Below are 24,429 nucleotides of genomic sequence, written 5' to 3' on the forward strand. Positions count from 1 at the left end.
AGTTGACTTTCCAGCAGGTTTTCAAAGGTAGTTAAACACAAGGAGAATGCCCATCTTTCTCCCGTGAAGCAGCTGGTGGCCTTGAACCACATGCCTTCTGGATAGCAGTGCAGCTTCTTGCCGCTGGGCCACCAGAGCTCCCCAATAGATGATAGGAAACAATATATGAGAAACTGAATATTTCTATTCAGATAAATTTTAAAATGAGAAGACAGAGATGAATGTAGTAGTAACTTTTAAAACTATAGTCTATTCAGTCTTTCATGAAAATGTTTCTATGTTCACAATTATGATTTATTTTCTTTGATATTGCAATAAGCAAGACTGCCTGTTTTACCTTCTAACAGCAGTAGTGAAGCAATAGTTCCATTTGTCTAAAACCATCTGTTGCCACACTCATTAATGTTTGCAATTAGTAGAAACCAGGCATTGGCTGATTTGATTGACATGTGTTTATTTTCTCTTCCACACATTTCAGGAACACAGCATGTGAGTAATGAAAGAAGAAATGTAATTTGCTACTATTGATAGTGTAGCTAGCTATTATCAGCATACTTACAACTGGACCTGGTGGGCCTTGGGGACCTTCTCCTCCTTTCAGACCAGATGCGCCCTGGAGAAAGTGAGGGTGGGGGGAACCCAAAGACAAAGAAAATTAATCTATGTGAATCAAACATAAATAAGAGCAATTTTATGAATTATAAAATAAAGATATGTGTTCTCAAACACAAATAAAAATTGTTTTATATATTATATAACCAAATATATATCTTACTTTAATTATACATCAAATTTATTTAACACTAGATAAAAGTCCTCCTAATAAGTAATTTTTATTCACATGTTTTACCTATATATTGATAGTACCTGAGCTCCAGGAAGACCTCTTTCACCTGGAAAACCTCGTAATCCTGCTGGTCCGTCTTTTCCTGAGATACCTTGAGGACCTGGGTCACCCTGAAAAAAATACATTCATTGGTAAAGAGTAATTTCAACCCATTTACACAAATTAAATTGTGAGTGCCTCTAAGTTACTATAAATAAATCCCAAATTTTAGCTGTGGTGGTAGGATTTTTCTGTTTTGTTTTGTTATTCTATTCATTGCCTTTGGTCTGCCCACAAGGCCAAGTAGGACATGAAAGTTAAATGAATCTTTGAGGTTCCACACACCATCCTTAGCTCCCCTGGTATCATGGTCTCCAGCTACCTCATCTGTAGATATGTAGATCCTGTTAATCAGGATCTTCAACATCATCAACAGCTGTGAAACTTACACAAAAGAGAACGCTAACCAGACTGTGGACAGACTACAGTGAGGCAAGCTTGGCAGAGCCTGGAAAATGAAATCACACATAAAGGTTTTGCTTTCTGTATGAGAGAAAGGAAAATGGATTTGTGCCTTTATGAGAAAAAGCTTGCTGGGTGACTGAGGAAACCAGAGGCTTCTTGCATTTGTGTTGCTGGTCTGAACCTGGACTTTCCCTTGTTGACTGAAAAGATGTCTGAACTAATTGAGAAATTTTGTCCTGCTGTTCATCTGGCTTGGTTGCGGTTCATGAAACCTGCATTTACACTGTGTGATATCCTTTGCCCCCTACAACTTCCAATCTATTTCATCCTGCAATTGTGAATGTAATAGGAGATTCTGCAAAGTCTGTATCGTCTATTTGCAATAGATATCAGACTCAGTAATTAGTAGAAGTAGGTACAGGAGCACGCGCACGTGTGTGTGTGTGTGTGTGTGTGTGTGTGTATGTATGTGTGTGTGTGTTTGTGATGTCTGACATAGCAATTGGTTTTATACTGTATATTTGCTGGTGGGGACATTTCCTCCTTATGTAGTTAGTTCAGACTCCACCTTCCCCACATTGTTGTTCCTTTCTCATTAGCTAATGATTAAAATATTTTACAGAATATCACATATGTTCAAGTGGTGGATTGTTAAGTGGAAGATCAGCAATTTGAGCCCATCAGTAATTTCACGGAAGAGAAGATGAGGTAGTTTCTTCTCCTAAAGATTTCTAGCCTCGGAAATCTCAAGGAAGTTTTCAATAAGTCAAAACTGACTTGATGGCATAGAGTTTAATTTTAGGGTAATCATACATTTAGGACGTGGAAAAACCTGATGTCAGGGACCTGCTTAGAACACTGAAGAGTAACAATGTCTATCTAGAGAGTAAAGTGTGGCTGATCTAAGCCATAGTCTTCGCAATTACTTGCTATGCATTTGAGAGCTGGACAATGAATAAAGGTGACATAAGAAGAATCAATGCCTTTGAGTTGTGGTGCCAGAGAAGAGTATTGAAAATATCATGGACTGCTAAGAGAACAAACAAGTCGGACCTAAAGAGGTGAAACCAGGCTGCTCCTTGGAGGCAAGGATTTTGAAGCTCTGTCTGACATATTTTGGACATGTTGCAAGGAGTGACCAGTACTTGGAGAAGGATGTCATGCTTGAGAGTGTGGAAGGACAGCACAATAGAGGAAAACTCTGGATAAGATGGAATAACACAGTGACTGGGGTAATAGGAATAGGTATGTCAGAAACAGTGAATTTGGCTTAGAATAGGACAGGGTCCAGAGCTTTTGTACATAAGGCTGCCATGAGCCACAGGCAACTTGACGGCACACAACAAAAACAATATAAATTAACACTATTACATCTGATAGAGCTCTCTAGTCTTTTCCTCTATAGGCAATATTTCAAAGAGTGTTCAAAGACAGGCAATGGTTACATATCAGAACTGAGGGAATATTCAGGATCATGGCATACAATCTAATTGTTAAATTATGACTCTCACTCTCTTGTTGACCTTCCAATTGGTCTATGAACTTGGCCCTGTTGTATAATTTTAATAGCCTCATTTAGTTATTATTGCCTATAAAACCTGTCTGAACTTGCCCATTTTCCTGCCATGGCTTTCAGTAGCATGTTTTAACTGACATTTAAGAACTTATTCAATCTCTAACTCATCTGAATTACAGCAAGTTATCTCCAACAACTCGGTAAAATACTGTGGTTGTTTTGGCAGAGTATTCTACCATGATTTTCATTTAACAACTACTTGCGGAAACTCCATAAAGTTATGTTATTGTTCAGTAATGTTTTGCAGTAAAACAAACACATACTGAATGATTTTTTTATATAGCTTCATATATTCATTTAACTAGTATATCTAAACATGGAGAATCAAAGGGCAGGACTGAGAAGAGGCTGGGTAAGGTGAAGAAGTATTTCCAGTCCAGCAAATTCTCTAATTGTGTTTACCTTTGCTCCTTCTTTTCCTGCTGCACCAGGAAGGCCTTGCTCACCAGGAGGACCAGGAGGGCCAGGATGTCCACGTTCACCTATTGGACCAGTCTCACCAGTAGGACCCTAAATTAATGAAGAGAAAGCTCTTAGTTTTTAGCAAAGATAACCCAAACTCAAGATAAACTGCATTTCCTTTCACAAACCTTCATCATCTACATTTATTTTTAGGATGATGTCTTAAAAGATACTCTATAACCATTGAAAATAAACCTGGAAGGAATATAAATAGGGTATGTGAAATGTTAGATAGGGTGTGTGTGTATGTATGTGTGTGTGTATGTGTAACTTAAAAAATGAAAATTGTGTCTATTAGTTATATCCCAGACCATAATGTTAGACAAGATATCAGATAAGTGTAAGAGTAAAGAGGTATTGGTACTACATTGATACACTGGTAGATGCTCAACATGTTTCTGCTTGATAAGAAACCTTGGTCTGCTGAAACTCAAATGGCCAATGTGTTCTCTCTGGATTTAGTGGACTGGAGACCGTCTCTCTGTTAATCTATATTCATTTGACAAAGTCTAGGGAAAGTGCCAGAAGGATCCTGGAGGGAGTGTGTTTGGGCTGGCAGTTTCTTTAGGCTGAAGGCTTTAACAAATAGCCAGCTGACTTAAATTGCTGGAAAATGCCAAAGTGAAAAATGTCAGGCCATTTAAGAGTCCCCTGAGTGGTACTATGTTGTGGTACTAGAGTTTAATAAGCTTTCTGGTGTAGATAGGGAATAGTGAGCAGTTACTCTCTATCTATACTTAAAATAGAGAAAAATGTTAGATTTATGTTAAAGATGTATAAAAGGACACTCTAAATGTAAAACTGCTATGCAGAAGAAAATGTTACTAAAGTTGCTCATGGAGTACCATCCTCTAACTTTAAGAACACAATGAAAAAAACTTTTCCTATTTGAAATAATTTTAGATAGATTAAAACCTTTAGTTGTTGTTATGCACTGACAAGTCAGATCCAACCCATAACTGACCCTACTTAGAATAATATATTACATATGTGGACATTTTATTATGTTGTGACACTCAAAGATTCATTTTATCCTGTTAATATAATATGTTGTTGCTGAGTATCATTGAGTCAGAACTGGCTCATAGCTGACCCTCCAGCAGATTTTCACAGGCAATAAATTGCACAGGGGTGATGACTGCCCATTTTTCTCCCATGAAGTAGCTGGTAGATTAAAACAAGTTTGCTTCCAAATTTAATTAATGCGTAGAGACCAAAAATTCATTTTATAATTTAAAATTCAGGGAAGAGATAGTGGTCAAACTATTTAATAAAGCATTGCTTTAAAAAATTATAGTTTTTGCCATTTTCAAACTTCAATATTTGAGTCATTGTGAATTTTCTGATTTACGTTACAATTTGATTTTGTTCATATGGATAAATGAGACACTGCTTTGGCTAAGGAAGAGTTTGCTAGATTTTGTTTGATGTTGCATACATAAATTTTTTTCTGAAATATAAAATTAAATTATATTAAATCATAACAAAATGGATGGATATTACACAATTTAATAACAAAGGGATAAGAGATTAAGAAATAAATCTTGTTAGGAAAGCAAAATAAAGGAACATACTTGTGGTCCAACAACACCTCCTGGTCCAGGAGGGCCAGTCTTGCCTTGAAACCCCTAAGGAAAAAAAAATTATAAGCTGTAAAAATTTGCATGAAATGAAGTAGAAATAAATATTCTATGAGATAAGCAAGCAAGTCATGATTAAAGAAATTAATATTCAACTCAAATATTTATTTTAAAATGTTTTCACATGAGTGATTATATTACAATTATCTTTAAAATTATATATTTAGCATCTATCCTACTTCAAATTGCACTTCAATAATAACATTAAAAAAATTCACATTTAAGAAATGTGAAGTAAGAGAGTAAGTAGAATAAAAATAATCTTAGCCCCGTTCCTCTGAGCAAACAATGAACAGAATTTTAAACAGAAAAAAACTGTAAATAAGATTAATAATGACTCAGGTAGCATATGGAACCTTGTATCAAGAGATAAATACATAGTCTGATATTAATGCATTAATTTTTATTCTATTCCAACAAATTTAAAAGAGAGTATTTTGTCTGATGAGTAATCATTTCAGCATTTTAGTGGATTGTTCTTTCTGAAATCTTTTAAAGAAAGGTATAGTTCCAAATGCACTTTTAAAAGATTGTAGTCGTGAAAACAAAATCTAGTACATGTGAGCAGAATAGACATGCTAAGTAATGCCTTTGGGCATGTAGTCTTCTGTCTGCATTTTTCTAGGCTCCTTTATTCATTCTGCATCATTGCATTATGACTGGAAAACTTATCCCAGATATAAGTTAATTACATCTAACAGTTTGATAAATATATACCAAATACTGAGAAAAACTTAAAGAAATATTTAGCTTTCCAAGAACTGAATTACAGAAAACTGATGTAGAAACTTTATTCACTGTGCCATCTAATCAGACTAAAATGAGAAAGCTAAAAAGCAATTAGGTAGCCTCAAATTTTGACTCTCAACCTTTCTGATAAGTAAAGTTGAATATTTTCTCTTAACAAAATGTTATAACCCTTCTACATGAAGATAATTAAAAGTTAAATGTGTTTGTAATTACTGTAATTGATGTTACAGGGAAAGAAAACGAATTTATTCTATTTTTGAAACCCCATAATTCTTAAAACCATCAGGGTTCCACTTGAACTATTTTTAGAAATAGTAAATAACCAATCAATTGAGAGGGAAAATATCACAAGATTTATTTAGCTTTTAAAAAAACAAAATAACAACTTGACTGCCTAATTTTAACCTTAATTGATTTTCTTGGAAATTAATGAACTGCTCATATCTTACTATATTCTGCCCCCCTCCCCGTGTCTGTGTGTGTACTTACTTCGCCACTTCTTGGATTATTTCCGAGTATCCATGATCAAAATTGCCATCTATATGCTAAAGACCCAACCATTTCTCAACTTTTATCTGTTCTCAACCCCAAAACTCTCACAGTAAGTGTCTAAGTTGAGCATGTTCAACTGTATAATATACACAGCGCTCAAACTGATCATTGTTAAAATTGAGCACATTGAATGAAGGCCTTTTCTTTGAATTTCTATCCTTTTTTAGGAGAGTGTTTTCTCTTACTTTTCTGAGTTCTGAGTCTCTGTAAGTCATTTATCTAAAGAGTGGGACCTTATAAACTTACAAATACAGTTTCCCTTAATTCAAATCAAAACTGTATGCTTCTTGGGCCATCACAATATTTTTCTAATCAGCTTCACTCTCTCATTAAGGTTAGCCAGAAACAACGCATCACAACAGAGAGTCAAAGCAACTCATTCTTGTATCTATAACAGAATTCATTCTACACGACATTTGGTTGTTCACTGTTACGTTTTAACCCTAATTTGTACTTTAAATTCCAGCCATGTTGATCTCACCTTTTTCCAAAAAGCCATTTCTATTCCACATGCTATATGCATGTGCACAGACTGTTCCTGTGCCTATTGTTCTTTAGTCACTTTTAAATAAGTTTACTGTGAGGATGTAAATGCAATTTAGAATTTAAATATTTTTCAAGTTTTTAATTTTTTTCCTCTTAGTAACCGAATGAACAAGGATACAATAAACAAAATTATTGTAACAACAATAAATGCTTCAAAATAAATTCCCCATTTGGAAAGTTATGGAAAATTTGCATCTCATGATTAACATTCATGTTACATATCATATATTAAAATATTTCCATCTCAGATGTTAACACTCATATACTCAAAAAAGAAAGAAACATTGCTGAAAGTACATTCTCATGACATGATTTTAGGGGTGCTAGGAGACAGTATTTTCCATATGCATGCTTTTTCAAGACATTCAGTATCTTTTCAAGTATATAACACATTTGACCCACAGAATCTTGAAAATATACTACAAACACAAACATTTTAGAGATGAAAAATAGTTCTCTTGTTCAATGTTAGCATATGATAAAACTAAATTTATTAGTTGAAACCATCAATAAGAACAGAGCTGGTTTGTTGAAAGGGTCAGTGATAGAATAAAACCAAAATGTTAATCAAAGAAAGAAGAAATTATTTTCATTTATTCATGGATAATTAGAATCACTAAGAAACACATTTCCAGGTCACTTAATGTGCATATGGGAAACTTGAGCATGGAATGATATACAATTATTGGAAAAAACGATACTGAGTAGTTTAAAAGGTAAAAAATTTTATGTAACTGTCTATCCTTTCCTGGTATTCTAGCTTTACATTGAATAAATAATTAGAGACAAGGGATCATTTTAAGTACTTGTAATCAGAATTGGAGGAAGTATCACTAATGACATAATATGTAGATGAAAAAAACTTGCTTTGACAAAAGGAATAAATGAAGAGCATTTCTAACTTTTTGATAAAAGGTCAATAGAGTAAGCCGTAACCAAAAAGAGAAGATTCATGGTCTTTGTCTACATAATGCTGGCTGTTTATTTAGCATATAATCACCTAATTATGCTGAGAAGTTTTTCTTCTATACTTATTTTACAGTTATTTTTATTAGAAAACTGGGCTGAATTTTATACAATGTCTTTTCTTCATCAGTTGATGAAATAAGATGGTTCATTTTCTCTTTGTAAAGTGTAGTTTATTACATTGCTTTTTCTAAACAACCTTACAACTCACTCTTGTAATTCTCCTATAAACACCCTTTCATTATTATGGATAACATTCTTAATAAGTTGCTATATTTTTTTTAGTTTGATAAAATTTTTGCATTTTTGTTCATAAGGATTTTATGTCTATTCTTTAAATAAAGAATTTAGCAGCACTTCTTTTATATTTTTAAAGTGATTGAGTGGAATTCATGTCATTTTTCATTAATGGTAGAATTCACCTCTTTTGATCTTTTTTTGTTGTCAGTAGTAGTTTTTAATCTTTCTTTAATCTTTCCTTAGCTTTTGGGAAACCTATACTTCAACAAGGAAGCAGATGTCAGAACAGAGCAAGGATATACTGCATGGTTCAAAATCAGAAAAAGTGTATGTCAGGTATGCATTCTATCTCCATATTTTTTTTAATCTATATGCAGAATAGATCATTTTGGAGATTATATTTTATGAGATGGAATGTAGCAACAGGATTGCTGGAAGACTCATCAACCACCTGTGCTATGCAGATGACATAACCTTGCCTGCTGAAACCAAGGAAGACTTGAAGTATTTACTGCAGAAGGTAAAGGACTGTAGTCTACAATATAGATTGAAGATCAACATCAAGAAAATGAAGGTTCAATTGGCAGCATCATGATAGAAAGAGAAGAGATTAAGATTGTTAATGGTTTAACAGCTTGTTTGGCTCCACAAACACCACTCTTCTTACCAGTAGCAAGGAAATAAAAAAAAACAAATTGCATTGAGGAAAATCTGCTGTCAAGAACCAATCCAGAGTACTTGGGAGCAACAATGTCAGTCTAGAGACTTATATCCACCTGATCCAAGCCTTGGTCTTCACAATTACTTGCTATGCATCTGAGAGCTGGACAATGAACAAGGATGACAGAAGAGTTGAATTGTGGTGTTGGAGAAGAGTATTGAACTTACCATGGACTGCCAAGATAAGAAATAGATCTGTCCTAGAGAAGGTGAAATCAGGCTGCTCCTTGGAGGCAAGAATTTTGAAGCTCTGTCTCACATACTTTGTGCATGTGGCAAGGAGGGACCAGTCCTTGGAGAAGGACATCATTCTTGGAAGAGGGGAAGGATAGCGCAGGAGAGGAAGACCTCAGATGAGGTGAATTAGCACAGTAACTAGAGCAATGAGGGTACGTGTGTCTGAGACTGTGATACTGGCTAATGATAGAACAGAGTTTAGTACTCTTGTACATAGGGCTGCTATGAAACACAAGCGACTCCAGTATTTAACAACAGAAGTTTTAAATTATATCTTTAAATGACAATTTTCTAATGAGTATGTTTACATTTTCTGTGTGTTAGAGTAGGTAATGAATTTCTAGCACCCCCCCATTTCATGCAAATTTTCAAAGTATGTTGGAATGCACAGTTTTCTTGCTGTCATTTACTAGAACATGTACATCAAAATATGACTAGGTCATGATTCTTGGTTTGGATGCAATAACGCCATATTGTAGTTATGTAAAATTTTCTCCTTTGATATGACAAGTCAATCAGTTATAAGCATATTTAAGTTAGAATGCAAAAGCCACAATGCCATGAAAGTCCTGATATGATATAAGGGAATTTCACTGGCATGTGGCTTCAACACTTTTTTCTATCTTAAAAGCAAAAGAAGTGAAAAGTAGCAGAGAGAGGTGAACACCACCATTGATAAAGAGCTAGGAGTGGAATTCATCCTTTGTACCTGGAGTCCTTGCACTGGGAATTTTTTGACACATGGAAATCTCTATGCAATGTCAGCTCCATAGATGCTGGAAAGTGGTAAGTATTTCACTACAATGAAGAAAATAAGCCTTCTCCTAAACTCAGCACTTTCATTTTTAATTTCTAGCTATCTAAACTCTGAGAAAACAAGTTTCTATCTGCTAAAATTATCCACCTGCAACAATTCTGTTATAGAGGCAATATATAAATAAAACAACTAATATGATCTTCTTTTCTCTTTGGGATCAGTACTGATCACAAACTTTATTTCTTCATTTAGTTAGTGGCCTCTATTCCTCCTCCGCCCCCCCCCCCTTTAGTCAATCTAGCCAGTGATTTGTCCACTTGAGTGATCCTTTTAAATAACAAATTTCAGACATTGTTAATTCTTTTTATTATTTTTTTTCTGCTTTGATATTTATTCTAGGGATCTCAGTGTCATTGTACACTGTGGATGAAGTTGCTAACTCAAAAGTGACTCAAATCAATTAGAGGCTCCTAAGGAGAAAGGTAATAAGTTTCTTCTTGTTGTGATTTATAGCCTCAAAATATCATGGAAAGTTGCTATGAGTTACAACAACTCTATAGTAGTGTGTTAGAGTTATTTTTAATTGATCACTATTATTTCAATTTTTTCTCGTAACTACTGGCTTCATTTTTTCTTTCCTTTTCTATTTGTTAAAGTTGTCAATTAAGTTAATGGATTTTGTGTGTTTTTTTAAATTTTTTTCTTAAATGTAGTCATTTATTGCTGTGAACTTATTTCTTAGGAAAAAGGGCTTTTTATGTTCAATTTTTGTTACTATTCTTGTTGAGGTTGGAGGTTTTGCTTGTTTACTTTCTTTTCACTGTGCCACAAAAATTTTGGGTTTTGCCAACCAAAGACAAGCAATTTGATTCTACCAGCAACTCCATAGAAGAAAAATAGGTAATAACCTCCTGTGTGCCCTCTAAAATCTCTTGGACAGTTCAACTAAGAGTCAATTCCAACTCAACAGCAATGAACAACAGTAGTTTTGATATGCTGTGTTTTCTTTTTCTCTGATCATAGGAATATTTTATTGCACTTTTGATTTCCTCTAGAATCCAGTAGTTTTTCAATAGCATATTATTTACTTTCTGAGTATTTTCCACTTTTTTTTGTTGTTAACTTCTAGCTGTGTACTATTAAGGCCCCAAAGAATGTTTTGTGTGATTTTAATATTTTTTAAATTTGTTGAGACTTGCTACTTGTGCTAGCATAAAGTCTATTCTTGGAAATTATCAACAATGTGGGCTAGTAAAGAGTATGTGCTGTTTTAATAGTTGATAGAGTGCTTTTTATATGTCCACTAGGACCAATTCGTTGTTAGTTTTAAATACAAGTTCTCAGTACTCTTTGGGAGCATCTTTTTAGAAGTTTTAGATATAAATGAAAGTGGATGTTATATACCATCAAGTCACCTGTGACTCACAGTGGCCCTATGTACAACAACTCAGAAGCCTGCCTCTGTCACTGTATCAACCCATCTCATCTTAGGTCTTCCTCTCCTGCGCTGTCCCTCCACCCTTCCAAGCATAATGTCCTTCTCCAAGCACTGGTCCCTCCTGGTCACATACCCAAAGTATATGAGATGGAGTTTCAAAATCCTAGTCTCAGGGAGAAATTTGATTTCACCCTCTCTAAGAAAGACATATCTGTTTTGTTGGTTGACCATGGTATGTTCAAGACTCTTCTCCAGCACTACAATTCAAAGGCATCAATAAATTAAAATAGAAGGGTTAAAATTCCTAGTATTAGCATTGAGTTGTCTATTTATCCCTTTATATTAGTATATCTTCTTGCTATATCGACTCTTCTGTGTACTGTCCTTGTGTAGTTAAGGGATTATTCAAAATGGCTTTTCTAGCCATTGTTTAACTTTGCCATTTGGATGAGTGGGAATATGTGAATAAGTTATATTAGCCCATCCACAAGGGGACTGGCAATCTCACCAATCCACAAAGAGGACTGCCTAGTTTCACCATTAATTTGAGTGAATCCAGCAGCAGAAGGAAGATCTTCCTCCAGCAGAGAATCAGAGGATGCAATTTGTTCTTCAAGATGTCAGACAGACCAAAAGGGTCAATGGATGCCACAGCCATTGTAGCCACAGTGGAGAATCATGAATAAAACATGAGATGGGACCCTGGGACTGCTATACCATAGGACCATATCTAAGAACCTTTGCCCAAGTTTGTTGTAGGACTGGGGAGGAGAGAGTCATAAATGGCAGGACTAAGAACTTTGTAAAACTAGTTATAGGTATAAGGCTCAAGCCTGAGTCACCTGCAAACATATACTGGAAGTTGTCTTGTCTGTATTCTACTACCAAACTGGATTATAACCTTTTGACTTTCTCAATATGGTTTTGTGAGGTCTGTGAGCTATAGCATCAGATTTTAGACCCTGTAAAGCAAAAATATTGATGCTGAGATGAGACTAAAAAGAGATACAGAAGTATGTGAGACATAGCTCACCTCATAGATATTGCTTTTGTGTTGATCATGTTGTTGACAGGAACAGTTCTCCTTTGTGAATTCAGTAAAGGTCAGATATGGCCACCTCATGTGGCCCTTACTCCTTTTGCAGACCTTCATTACCTCTTGAAATACCATTGTATTAAAGTCTATTTAATTTGGTGACGTTATGATGGAATATTTATTAAACTCATTTATAGAATACTTTTCCCCCATTTTTTAATTTATGTTTATGTCCTATGTCAAAGGTATGTTTCCTGTCAACAGTAAAAGGGTGTATAATCTTGTTATGCTTTTATATTTAACCCATACTCACTCTCTGTCTTTTGAATCAGGCATTTATACCATTTACATTCAAGGTTATTACTTGGTGGGGTGGGATCTTACATCTCACATATTTGGCAATTTGGTTTTTAATGTTTTGTATCTTTGGCTTATAGGATTCTCCCCATCCCCTGTGTTTGTTTTTGGTTACTTTCTTGTGATAAGCATTTTTGCTTTCTTCCTTCTTCTGAGTATTATTCTTGTTGACATCTCAGAGATTACCACATATATTACATTATACTATTTACAATTTTATACTTGTCATAAAAACAAGTTAACATATAACTCTAAAGGTGAATCTATTTCTGATGTCTTCCTACCTACTACTTCTGTGAAAGTAGGATTAACATTTCTATTAATGTCAATACATAAACTATATATTTATTGTATATAGATTAAGGTATTTATATAATTCTTTTAATTTTCCAACTGGAACACCGTCTTGAATATTTTCAAAACTAGCAGAGTAGTGATGAACAGAGCTTCTGTCTGTTTTCCAATGGCTTGATTTATTCTTAAATTTAGATGAAAACTTTATTGAGTAAAGCATTCTTGATTGGTTATTATTCATTCATTGTGTGGTTTTTTTTTTAATCTATATAGCTCTGCAGTTTTCAGTTTCTGGGGCAAAATTCACGTTTTATGGAAAAACCCTTATATTACAGGATATATTTCCTCTTTCAGAAGTCTTCTCTAGTTTTTAGTTTTCGAGAATATTATTAGCTTATTACCCAGAACTGCTTATTTTATGTTGCTAATTGTGATTTGTGTAGGTTGTTGCGCTTGTTAGCCTAGTTCTCTGTTAAGGTCTGGGAAATATTCTCTAATTATCTCTTGGAAAAAGGTTTCTTGGGAAACTGTCATGGTGCTGTGTGATTAGCCAGTCTCAGAAGCTGTTAAGCAATGAGGCTTGGTTTTGTGTGGTGAAGTAGGGGGCCTCTATGTCTTTCTCTGAGTAGTACCAGCACAGCCTCTCCTATATGTCCTTCTATGTCAAAGCCAGTCATTTCCCTCTGTCTTAACTGTTCAGTTGAAGTATTCCCTCTTCCTGTACATCCTTCTTGGTTCTCAGCAAGCTTCATCAGCACTCTTACAAAAAGCACAAGTCTGTATCCTCTGCCATCACCCCAGTTGTATGGCACATGAACTCTCATATAAATTGTGACACATTTGAAAAATCAAGGTACAGTAGCTTCAGTTTGCATTTTTTTGTGTGTTCTCTCTTGGGAGTATTTTCCAACACACATCCATGATGGCTGCCAAGGCCAACTGTCACAGATTTTGATGGGATGACTCTCCCGGTTTCTGTTCCATCTCAATTGTTCTTCTCTGGACTCACTCAAATTCCTCCTCACTTCAGTTGTCATCCAGAGTTTTGAAAGCTCAGTATGTTTCTTTCTACTTTCTGTTCATTGTGTTAGTCACTGGGAAAGTAAACGGAAAAAGCACTTGCTCATTTCATCATTTTTCCCACCTTCTGAGTTCTCCTTTAGAGTTTATCTTATTCCGTCTTGAAGATTTCATGCCCAGGGAGAAAGGCAAACAATGTGATTCTTGGGCCTCAGTAAATAATTCTTGATCGTGGTTTTGAGCATTCTAATCTGACTAAAACTGAAAATTGTTAAGCTGAAAGTTGTCATTTGGTGAACAAAATAGAAATCAGATCAGTGCTGACAGATTTTTGGTTTTTTTCCCCATGGCAGAGTAGTTGTCATCACATATGGAGATGCAATCCACACATGTCCTCATGCAGGCAGAATATCCCAAGATGATTTTAAACATAGTCAATGGTTGCCTGTGTTGTGGTTTCTTTAAGAAATCTGGATAAAATTAATCAATAGTGAAAGCAGAGAATTGATTCCAAGGAAACATGCCAACCTGTGATGATTTTTTATTAGACTAACAACCCACTGGGAGAGCCAGACACATGGTTTTGTCACAGTAGCAGAATAAATAAATCAACAAACAAACTCACCAAGTCCTTAAACAGCATTTGAGCTTCCAGGAAGGGTGAATTTCTCTGTCTGCCTAAACTACTTTTTACACATGATAAATTTTTCAGCCTATTTATTTAAGGCCTTGAAGTTTGTTTGGTATTTTAAAACTCCAGAGAATTCTTCTTGAAGTTTTAAAATAAAATTCAATTATATTTTCCTATTTATACTCTGCAATTTGAGGTGAGAAGGTCCATTTGATATTGCTATGGACCAATTATAGCCTGATGGTTCCAATCTCAGCAAATATGTCATCCTTTAGCTCTTGAAAAGGCATTCTATATTTTCTGCATACTTATTCTAAAGAGCTTCCTTTAGAGAGGTTAGGTGGGGTGGAGTTAGTGAAATGTATTTGTAAACAAAGATTTCAGTCAAAGTTTTAGATAAATCATGGCTACAACTTTGGTGGGTTTCCCCAAAATAAGGGGTCTTCTCCCTCAGCTCATCCTAAACGTGATATTAAGGAAGAAAAATTATTCCTATCTGATATCCTAAAACATCAGGAGTATTAAGTATAAATATGGGTCTATTTGTGTACTTACTGGCTTATCTATTTCAAAAAAGTGTTTAATAGAATAAAGTCCTGCCTTTTCCTGATTGCCAGAACAGAACTGTTAACATTCAAGTGATTCTGTAATCTGATGAAAGTTTAGCTATGTTGAATGTCAGCCACAAGCACGGAGTCACTCACCGTCTCCCCACGCTGTCCAGGGTGCCCTGGGAGTCCATCTTTTCCTGGTGGTCCCTGAAATCACAAATATCAAAAAACACTATTCATTAATATTTCCTAAAAAATTGTACAGCATAAAGGCAATATTTTGAATGAACATCCTATCATATTATCATTGAATAGATACAGTATTTGGTGTCCCACAGATTTTATATAACACACACACATACACCTCATCAGTCTCATTACATCTCATTGCAAAAACCTAAGAAAAATTGTAGACTTTCCTCTATACATTTGAAATTTAAACTTATATATTTAATTTGCAGATATATCTTGTAAAAGTGTAGGCATAATTCCTTGTATTTTCACTTTTGTAAAAGTGAGTTATTTTCTCCTGTGGGTTCTCCTTTTTTTTTTTTTTTTTAATCTGTTCCTAATGCCTCATGCTCTCAGACTTGGAAAACAGAGAAAGATAGTACCCTCTAGTGGCAAAATGAACATCACACAAGGATGTGGAAAAATAAAATGGTGGTACTTTAAATCTTTATTGTTTCAAGTAAAGAAAAAAACAAGTACTGTGTTCACCTGGGAGCTCTAGTGACTAAGAGGTAAAGAGACATGCTAATCAAAAGCGTGTGGTTTGAATCAACCAACTGTTCTAGGGGAGAAAGATAGGTAATCTTGTTCTGTGTGATTTTAAAACTTCAGGGTAACTTGCAAATCAGTTTCTACTTGATGACACATAAAAAGGACAACATGACCAGTCGTAGAATTGTGAGATCTAGTTATTTCCAAGTAAGTTTTCTTAAATATTCTCTTGGAATCACATACTTATGGATGACACTCCTACTTCCAAATTATTTAACTACAGGAAAGCAAATCTACTATGTTATCTGTAATGTATGTAATATTTGTCATATAAACAGTAATAAATGAAGCAATTAAGTTTTAATTAAGTAACTATTTGAGATTACTTTTGAACACTTAGTATAAATAGGCTATTTTTTTCAGACTTAGATTATGTTGTTGTTGTCGTCATTTTTGTCGTTGTTGTTATGTGCCATTGAGTCACCTGTAACTCATAGCCACTCTATGTATAACATGAAGTCTGCCATGCCCTGATCCAGTCTCACTCATCCCGATACACCTACCCCCATTGCCCTGGCTTTAATCATTAGTTTCTGATTATACCGGCTCCTCCTTCTTTCTGTTTCCAAATTTGAGGCCTCAGCCTCAGGTGCTATTATCTGTTATTCTACTCTATGTGTGTTGTACTGTACTTAGGGTTTCCGAAGGCCTGTTATATTTCCGAAGTAGATTGCCATTTCTTCTTCCTAGTCTGTCTTAATCCGATGCTTTAGATTATGCATCTTTTAAATTCCACCAAGTTTCAATCTCAAATATGAAAATATATTTAGGAAGTACATGCAGAAATATTCTCATCTTACTGAACAAAAGGAAACCACTAATCATTTCTAATAATAGCACTTTTATTGCAACAAATATAGCCACCACTACTTAATTATTTAAGAGCACTAATAGTCATATATAAGGAAGCTCTGGTGACCTATTGGCAAGAAGATACAATCTCAAAGGCATGTGGTTAAATTCACTAGCTGCTCCACTAGAGAGGAATGAACAACCTCCTGCCTTGTGTACTATGGCCTCTGAAAACCCACTGGAGAGTCAGCTATAAGTCGGTTCTGACTCAATGGCACACAATAACATCTTCTTTTAAACCAAAATGATGTTTTTTCAACTGATGGCACAAAACATTCTTCGATGTCACTTAATATTAATACACATTACACACCTATTCTCAGACATGAGTTGCACGGTAGCATAAGCTATAGCTCTGCATTCATTTGCATAGTGCAACACAGAAATACCCAGTAAATTACTATCAGACTGCATCTCTGACAAACAATAGTGGTACAGGAGCTAAGCATTCAGCTGTGAACAAAAATGTCAGTGTTTAAAACTCACTAGCTGCTCCAGTAGAGAAAGACATGACACTTGGCTTATAAAAAGATTTACAGTCTTGAAAACCATGGGTCAGTCAAGTCATACCCTACAAAATGCTGAATCAGAATTGTGGTAGTAGTTGGTGCTTTTACATTTTGTGTGTTTGCTTCTAAGAGGGTGTAAATTTGATCTTATTATTCATCCATGTTATCACAGGGAGTTCTGGTGGCATAGTTAGTAGGCAGTAATGCTGCCAATCCAAAGGACATGCATGCCTCTCCGGCAGTTTGAACACACCAGTTGCTCTGCCAGAGGCATACAGGCAATCTCCTTTCATGTGATGGACAGTTTCTGAAAATCTACTGGAGAGACAGCAATGAGTTGATTCTAATTCAACAGCAATAAGTTTGAGAGTTTTTGAGACTTGATCTAGGTTTAATACTTCAAAAGAACAAATAAAAACCAATTTCTGTGCTCTAACATTATCTTGACAAAGATAAAAATAAATGTGGTTTCCTGTTGGGTAACATTGTGCATAATGTGGTTGAGCTGCTAACTGAAAGGTCAACATTTCTAATGGACCAGCCAGGTACTCTGTGGGAGAAAAATAGGTAGTCGCTTTCCATTAAAATTTAAGTCTTTAAAACCCAATAGAAGGTCACCATGAGTCAAAATCAACTTGATTGGACTGGGTTAGGGAAAGATTTGCCTGAAAACCTACTGAATAACATTTAAAGGATAATAAAAATTAATCTGCCTTTCTTTCCATTATACTAAAATGCCTCTCATATTGTATATTTTACCACCAGCACAAACCATTTACAAGTTTTCTAACATTTCTGTAAAGATAAAAGTTAAATATTTCACTATATTTGCTGATGCATGAGATATAGATCAAACTTTGATTGTAAAATCCTTAAAAACACTGGCCTTAGATCAAAGTGATGTTACCCTTGGATTAATGCAACAGGACTTTAATGGCTTTACTTTGATATCTTAGATACTGGTGGTAAGAGACTACATAAAGATTCATATCATCTTTTTTATTTGACAAATATAAATATTTTTAACTTAAAAATTAACCCCAACTAATGTTAATGTTTCTCAACTAACCAATAAAATAAAGCAGATCAATTACCAAAGAATTTTACTGAATTTACTTAAAAAAGAATAACTTTATTGATTAAAAGAGACTGCCCTCTTGATCTAATTTATAAAATGAAAAATATCATCCTGGTTGAGTTGGAACAAATACACAGAGACCTGTCATTGAGTTTTGAAGGCTGTAAATCACATGGGAGGAGATTACCCCACTTTTTCCTGTGGAGCAGCTGGTCAATTGAAAATACCAGAGAAGCATGGCCTTTGGGTAACAGAGCAACTCCCTGCAGACTATGTCATTAGAACTCCCTCTAATGGGTAAAAAGTAGAAGAAACAAAATTATCCAAGTAAGGACATCCATATATGACAGAAAATCTATGCAAACACACTTATGAATGAATGTTAAAGATTTTTTTCACTTCCTACTGGCATTACATTTTACAAGTTTCCAGAAAATATAAAAAAAATTGTAAAGCCTTGATAGTTGTGGAGACCAGTGTAAACCCTACTACCCAGTAAGTTTTATGTTGTGTCACAGATTACTTTTGTGACCAGAATAGCAATGAACTAATCTTAAAATAATATCTTACACAGTTTAATTAATAATGTCCATCAGTCTCTAGTATAAAATATAAAGTATAAAAAAAGACATTTAAGACAATTTCTTAATCTTATCTTACAAATTAAGATTAAAAAAAGAAAGAAAAGACTAAGGTGGATGTTAGAAGAGACTTTGAAGCTCACTTCTAAACACAGAATAGCTAAAGTGAAAGGAGGAAATAAAAGAAAAGACATTTCCCAGGGTGGCTTGAAAAACAAAGTAAAGGATATTGAAATGTGCAGAGGTATAGAGTTGGAAAAATCAAAAGCATTTCTCAAGCTAGGAGAATATTCAAGCCTGAAGTTGCAATGTTAGTGAATTCTCTGGGCAAGATAACGGACAGAACCATCAATGGAAGATGGAAATGATACACACAGTGACTTCATTTTTGAAAAAATGCTTGATTCATAAACTTTAGGTGGTAGCACATGATCAAGAAGGGAACTACACTGTTATCCCAAAGGCATGTGGTTTGAATCCACCAGCTGCCATGCGGAAGGATGGCCATTCACCTCCCGAATGATCAACTGCCCCTGAAAACCCTATGGAGGGTCAGCTATGTGTCAGTTCTGCCTCAGTGTACTCAACAACAACAAGAGTGGTAAGAATCTGTGCTGCAATCTTGAAGGCACACTGTTCAAGTCCAACAGCCGCTCCACAGGAAAAAGATGGTCATTCTCCTCCCGTGCAATTAACTGCCTCTGAAAACCCACCAGATGATCAGCTGATGATTTGATTCTGACTCAATGGTATACAGCAACACAATTACTTCTATAAATAGAATGTATTCCATGGCAGTCATAGTATATATCTTGATCACATTACAGTAGCATTTCCCCTTAAATTGGATGATTATTTACTTCAGAAATAAATCAACAATAAGATAGGATTAACAGACTGAAAATGAGAACACCTTTAAGCCTCAATCTATGTATGTGTATATATATATATATATATATATATATGATTTACATCCAAAAAAATCAATACATATCAGAAGAGAAATTGCTCCACGGAAATACAATTGTCCAGATTATTTTAAGTATGTCACCAGGTAAATGCACTGAGTTGCCTCTGGACAGTCATATACAAATTGATATCCTCTCGGGAGGCACTGAGCATGTTACTAATCTGACCATCAATGGACCTCATTACACACAAATATTCTCTCTCTCTCCCTGTCTCTCTCTCTCTCACACACACACACATACGCACACTTTATCTCTTATTCCTGAAAGAGAACCAATTTGTTTGAAGGAATAACTAGATTTGAAAGACGAATTACTCTTCAGCACCCATTATTTCTTTTTCTATCAAAGAACTGATTAATTTCAAGACACTACATGCAAGTGAATTACAAGAACTATTGTTGTTATTGGTTTGTGCTGTTGATTCAGAACTGACTGAAAGCTGACCCTTAAGTGAGTGTTCAGAGGTAGTAAATCACAACTGTTATAAGAACACTGGATGGTCTTTGTTTTGAAAATTTCTTTTGAGCATGTCTGATGCACGGCACCATATGCATGTCAGCGGAAATGGTACAGCATAGGATTTTCAGCGGCTGGATTTCTCAAAGTAGATACTGGACTTTTCTTCCAAGACATCTCTAAATGGAGTAAAAGTGCCAATACTTTGATTAGTTGCTAACTTGATTAACTGTACCATGCAGGGACTACAAAGGGATTTAGTTAGGAAACGACACTTAAAGAGGCATTTAAGAATGGAAGATGAAGAGAAAATGCTGAAACTAAGCCTTTTCAGTTTGTTAACAAAGAGCTATGGTGGTACAATGGTTATAATGTTTATCTGCTAATCAAAAAGTTGGTTGTTGGAAATCTTCTGCTGCTCCATGTGGGAATGATGTGGCTGGCTGCGCCTGCAAAGATTCACAGCCATGGGAACATGATAGAACAGTACTACACTGTCCAGTAGAGCCACAGTGAGTGGAAATCAATTGGCAAATTGATTGATTGAATTGGCAAATTTGATTGCTCAAATGGCGCTTGACTTACATGGAATAATAGTATAAAGGTTATAAACAATATTTATTATAGTTGCAGTGTGACAGAATAATGTTCATGTAGTTATAGTCCAATGTATTTTGAAAGAAAATTATTTAATTACATTTTGATATAAGTTCAATATTGAAAATATCTCTATATTTGACATTAAGTTTAGCTTATGCCTATAGTGCTTGTATCAACATTTGTAACAAGGAATTATTTTAAAAGTATGATTCAAAATTATGGCAAGAAGAGGTTGAAGAAAATTAGAAACTACGACACTTACAGGAGGGCCTTTTGGTCCAGGGAATCCAACAGGACCTTGTGGTCCTTGAGGGCCCTGAAAATAAACAATAGTGGGGAAATTGTAAGAATATAACTTACTAAATGCTTTGTCATTTATTGCAGGGGGTTTTTTTTAGTAATAAAATACAATACAGCATATATCTTCTGCACAAAACTACAGCAAAATCAAGATTTCCAGTTTTAATATATAAAGAAATAGATGATTTTCACACTGCTGATTATTCAAAATTCTTGAAGGAGACACCATACTTATGTCAAGAACATTAAAAGTAATTTTTCCATTTTTTAATATTGACTAGAAATATTTACAAATGAGAACATTTCATCCCCAGACTCCAAATGAGAAAATTTAATTTTAAAATTAATTTTATAAACATTCTGGTTTAATCATACAGAAATAAAGACAGAGGCATAAAATAATAAAACTATGTTAGAAAAAAGAGAGGGTTTATAACCTTTGTATTTTTTAAATCAATATCTAATTTTACTCAAGTACACATTTATTCTGTATATAAGATGAAGGCATTTTATTATATAATCATTTTCATTACAATCCAGTCTAAATAGATATTTATAATATTACTCTTAGTTTGATGCTTAATTACTGTATTATTCTACTCTAAAATTTACATAATTTTATAAATACAGATATTATTGGCCTTATTACACTGTCTGTCTTAGTGACAGAATAAATGATTGGATTGATCAAAGATGATCCTTTATATAAGGAATAAAATTTATTCTAACAAAAAAAATTATTCTAACAGAAATATATGTGTATGTGTGTAATAGAAAATACTATAAACATTGTTCTTTAAATTATATAATTAGGGTAGTATTTATAAATTTATTAAATACTAATAAGCTTCACTGAAGTTGACTTCAAATAGAATTTATTCAGTTCAACTTATTAATTTAACCCTCACAAAGGTAATTTAAATACTATCCTTTATCCAGAGGATAATTTAAAAAGAGGATAAGTCATTGCTCTTCTTTGAATCTTAGCTTACAATAGAAAAAAAAAAACACCTTCATAACTTGATAAAATATATAGTTAAAGGGAAAAAAGAAAAAAAATCAGTTATTGCAATCAGCTATCAAAAATATAAGAAAAATTTTATAAAACTATTAATTTTGACACTGTCATTATATATGACCCTTGTATATTTAGTAAGATAACATAAATAAGTTCTTTCATTTACCACAGTAAATTACATTTTCTCAAAACTTCATTTCTTATATTTTTAAAATTTTTAGTTTACTTTAAAAACATAGATTAAAACATAAGAGAGTAATTTCTTAAAAGAAATTTTATGTTTTATTTTTAATTTATGTCAGTTTAAGAAAAAAAGTTAAAATAAAGAACACACGTATCTTTCTTTATACAGTTCCATATAAACGTGTTGAAAAGTTCTCTTTGTATTAACCTAAATAATTTTCAGGTAAGACAAAAAGTATATTAAGATTCACTTGTAAAAATAGTTTTGAAGACCACTTCTGGGTTATATGACAAAATATCAGACTAATTTATATCAACTTCCATATATGATGAATATAGTATGTAGCAAATGTAAAAAAATATGCACAAAATATTATTTTTTCTTGAAATTTAACCTTAACTAAGTATCCTATTTAATTATTTTTTTACTATTTGATTTTCTTGCTTTTTTTCAATTTTATTAAATATGATAACCCTAGGCTTAAGTAAAAATCAAAACTCTTAGTAAGAGAGATCCATTATTTGCAAATCATGAACTATCATAATTAACTTTTAGAACAGTATATAAGTAACTTTCTTATTGTTATTTTTGCTAAAAGAAAAATCCACTGAAATGGGCAAGAATAGATTTTTTAATTTCTTATCCACATAATTACAAATTTCTTTCCCTAAGCTAACTCATGTATACTGAAGAACATAGTTTTGTGATGTTCTATCTTTTCTACAACTGTGTGACTAAAAAAAAATTTAAATATTTACAATACTTTTAATCCGCGTCCCTTGGGCCTGTCTTTCATAGTTTTGTTCAGATATTCCTCTAGGTTGTACAGCCCTGGTGTACAAGTTGCCATACTGTGGTCACTTTTGGTTGCTGTGAGGCTGAACACTGGGACACTGATGTGTCAAATATGTTAATGGTTGGCTACCCAGTGCAGACAGAGAGCGGGGTGGAGCTCCCCTATTAAAACAAGCTTGGAAGGGGGAGTGGCATCCACTTGCATAATAGCTTGCCTCCGGAAACCCTATGAACCTGAAGAGAGGATGAAAGGCACCCAAATGTTGAGGACTCTCCTTCATAGTGTCACTAAGAGTCGCCTGCAACTCAACGGACACTTAACAACAACAGCATTATTTGTCAGCCTGAAAACCACATGGCAGAGTTCCACCCTGTCATTTTTGGTTGCTCTCAATTAAAATTGACTAGATGGAAAAGGGCTTGTTTGGGTGATTATTGGTAACTAGTACTGTAGTTTGTGTTGAAGTTATTTTATTCCATTTCAGTATAACTCAGCGATTGGTGGAGCTACCCAATTAAAACAAACTTGGAAGCTGGAGTGGCATCCACTTCAATAATACCTTGCCTCTGGAAACCCTACAAACCCGGAGAAAGAACAAAAGTTATACAGGTGTCCAGGACTTTTGTTCACACGGTCGCTATGAGTTGCCTATGACTCGATGGCACTTAACAACAATAACAATAAGACTATTGGTAAACAATGAGCACATGTTTGAGGAAAATGTCTCACCTAAACAGAACATTCAAAATATATTTGTCCTATAATGGAAATTGAAAACTTTTTAAAATGTTTAATGAAAATAGATCTTTCTAGCTTACTAAAAGCTAAGCAATAAAACTCTACTTTCAGCTTCAAAATATTTTCTCTTTCTTGACATTTACTTGTTTTACCAATAGAAGTATTCATGTATCAGATCGTATGATTATATTTCAAAATAAATTGAATTATAAAATATGTAGTCAATTTACATTTTGTGGTGCTAAGGGTTTATTGTTCAAATGGCTTCCCAAGCCACTGACTTTGACTTTGCCTTATAGGTGGATAGGAATATGTAAATAAGGTGTGTTGGCCTATCTTCAAGGGGAGTGGCTAGTCTCTCCACTAAATTGAACAGATTTAGTAACAGATTTTGCGAAGCTTTCCACCAGCAAAGAAGAAGCATAGCACACAGAGTTTGCCTCCTTTGGGGCTAAAGATTCCTGCACCTCTCAAAGTGAGGTATGCAGGAACAACAAAA

The 24,429-nt window shown here is 34.3% G+C and overlaps 1 protein-coding gene across 4 annotated transcripts in view; it reads right to left on the reverse strand.

Moving 5' to 3' along the window:
* The window catches only part of COL11A1 (collagen, type XI, alpha 1), a 380,126-nt gene that overhangs the window by 140,044 nt on the left and 215,653 nt on the right, over positions 1–24,429 (reverse strand). For all 4 annotated transcript variants that reach the window (XM_006882457.1, XM_006882455.1, XM_006882458.1 and 1 more), the window contains 6 exons: positions 21,157–21,210; positions 15,218–15,271; positions 4,904–4,957; positions 3,270–3,377; positions 868–957; positions 560–613 (listed from right to left, as the gene is read on the reverse strand). In XM_006882457.1, the coding sequence (XP_006882519.1) occupies positions 560–613; positions 868–957; positions 3,270–3,377; positions 4,904–4,957; positions 15,218–15,271; positions 21,157–21,210 (414 nt within the window). The remainder of the gene's footprint in view (positions 1–559; positions 614–867; positions 958–3,269; positions 3,378–4,903; positions 4,958–15,217; positions 15,272–21,156; positions 21,211–24,429) is intronic.

The sequence above is a fragment of the Elephantulus edwardii genome, unplaced genomic scaffold (genome assembly GCF_000299155.1).
Source record: "Elephantulus edwardii isolate Elephantulus edwardi_28Jun2011 unplaced genomic scaffold, EleEdw1.0 scaffold00020, whole genome shotgun sequence".
Taxonomy (NCBI): Eukaryota; Metazoa; Chordata; class Mammalia; order Macroscelidea; family Macroscelididae; genus Elephantulus; species Elephantulus edwardii.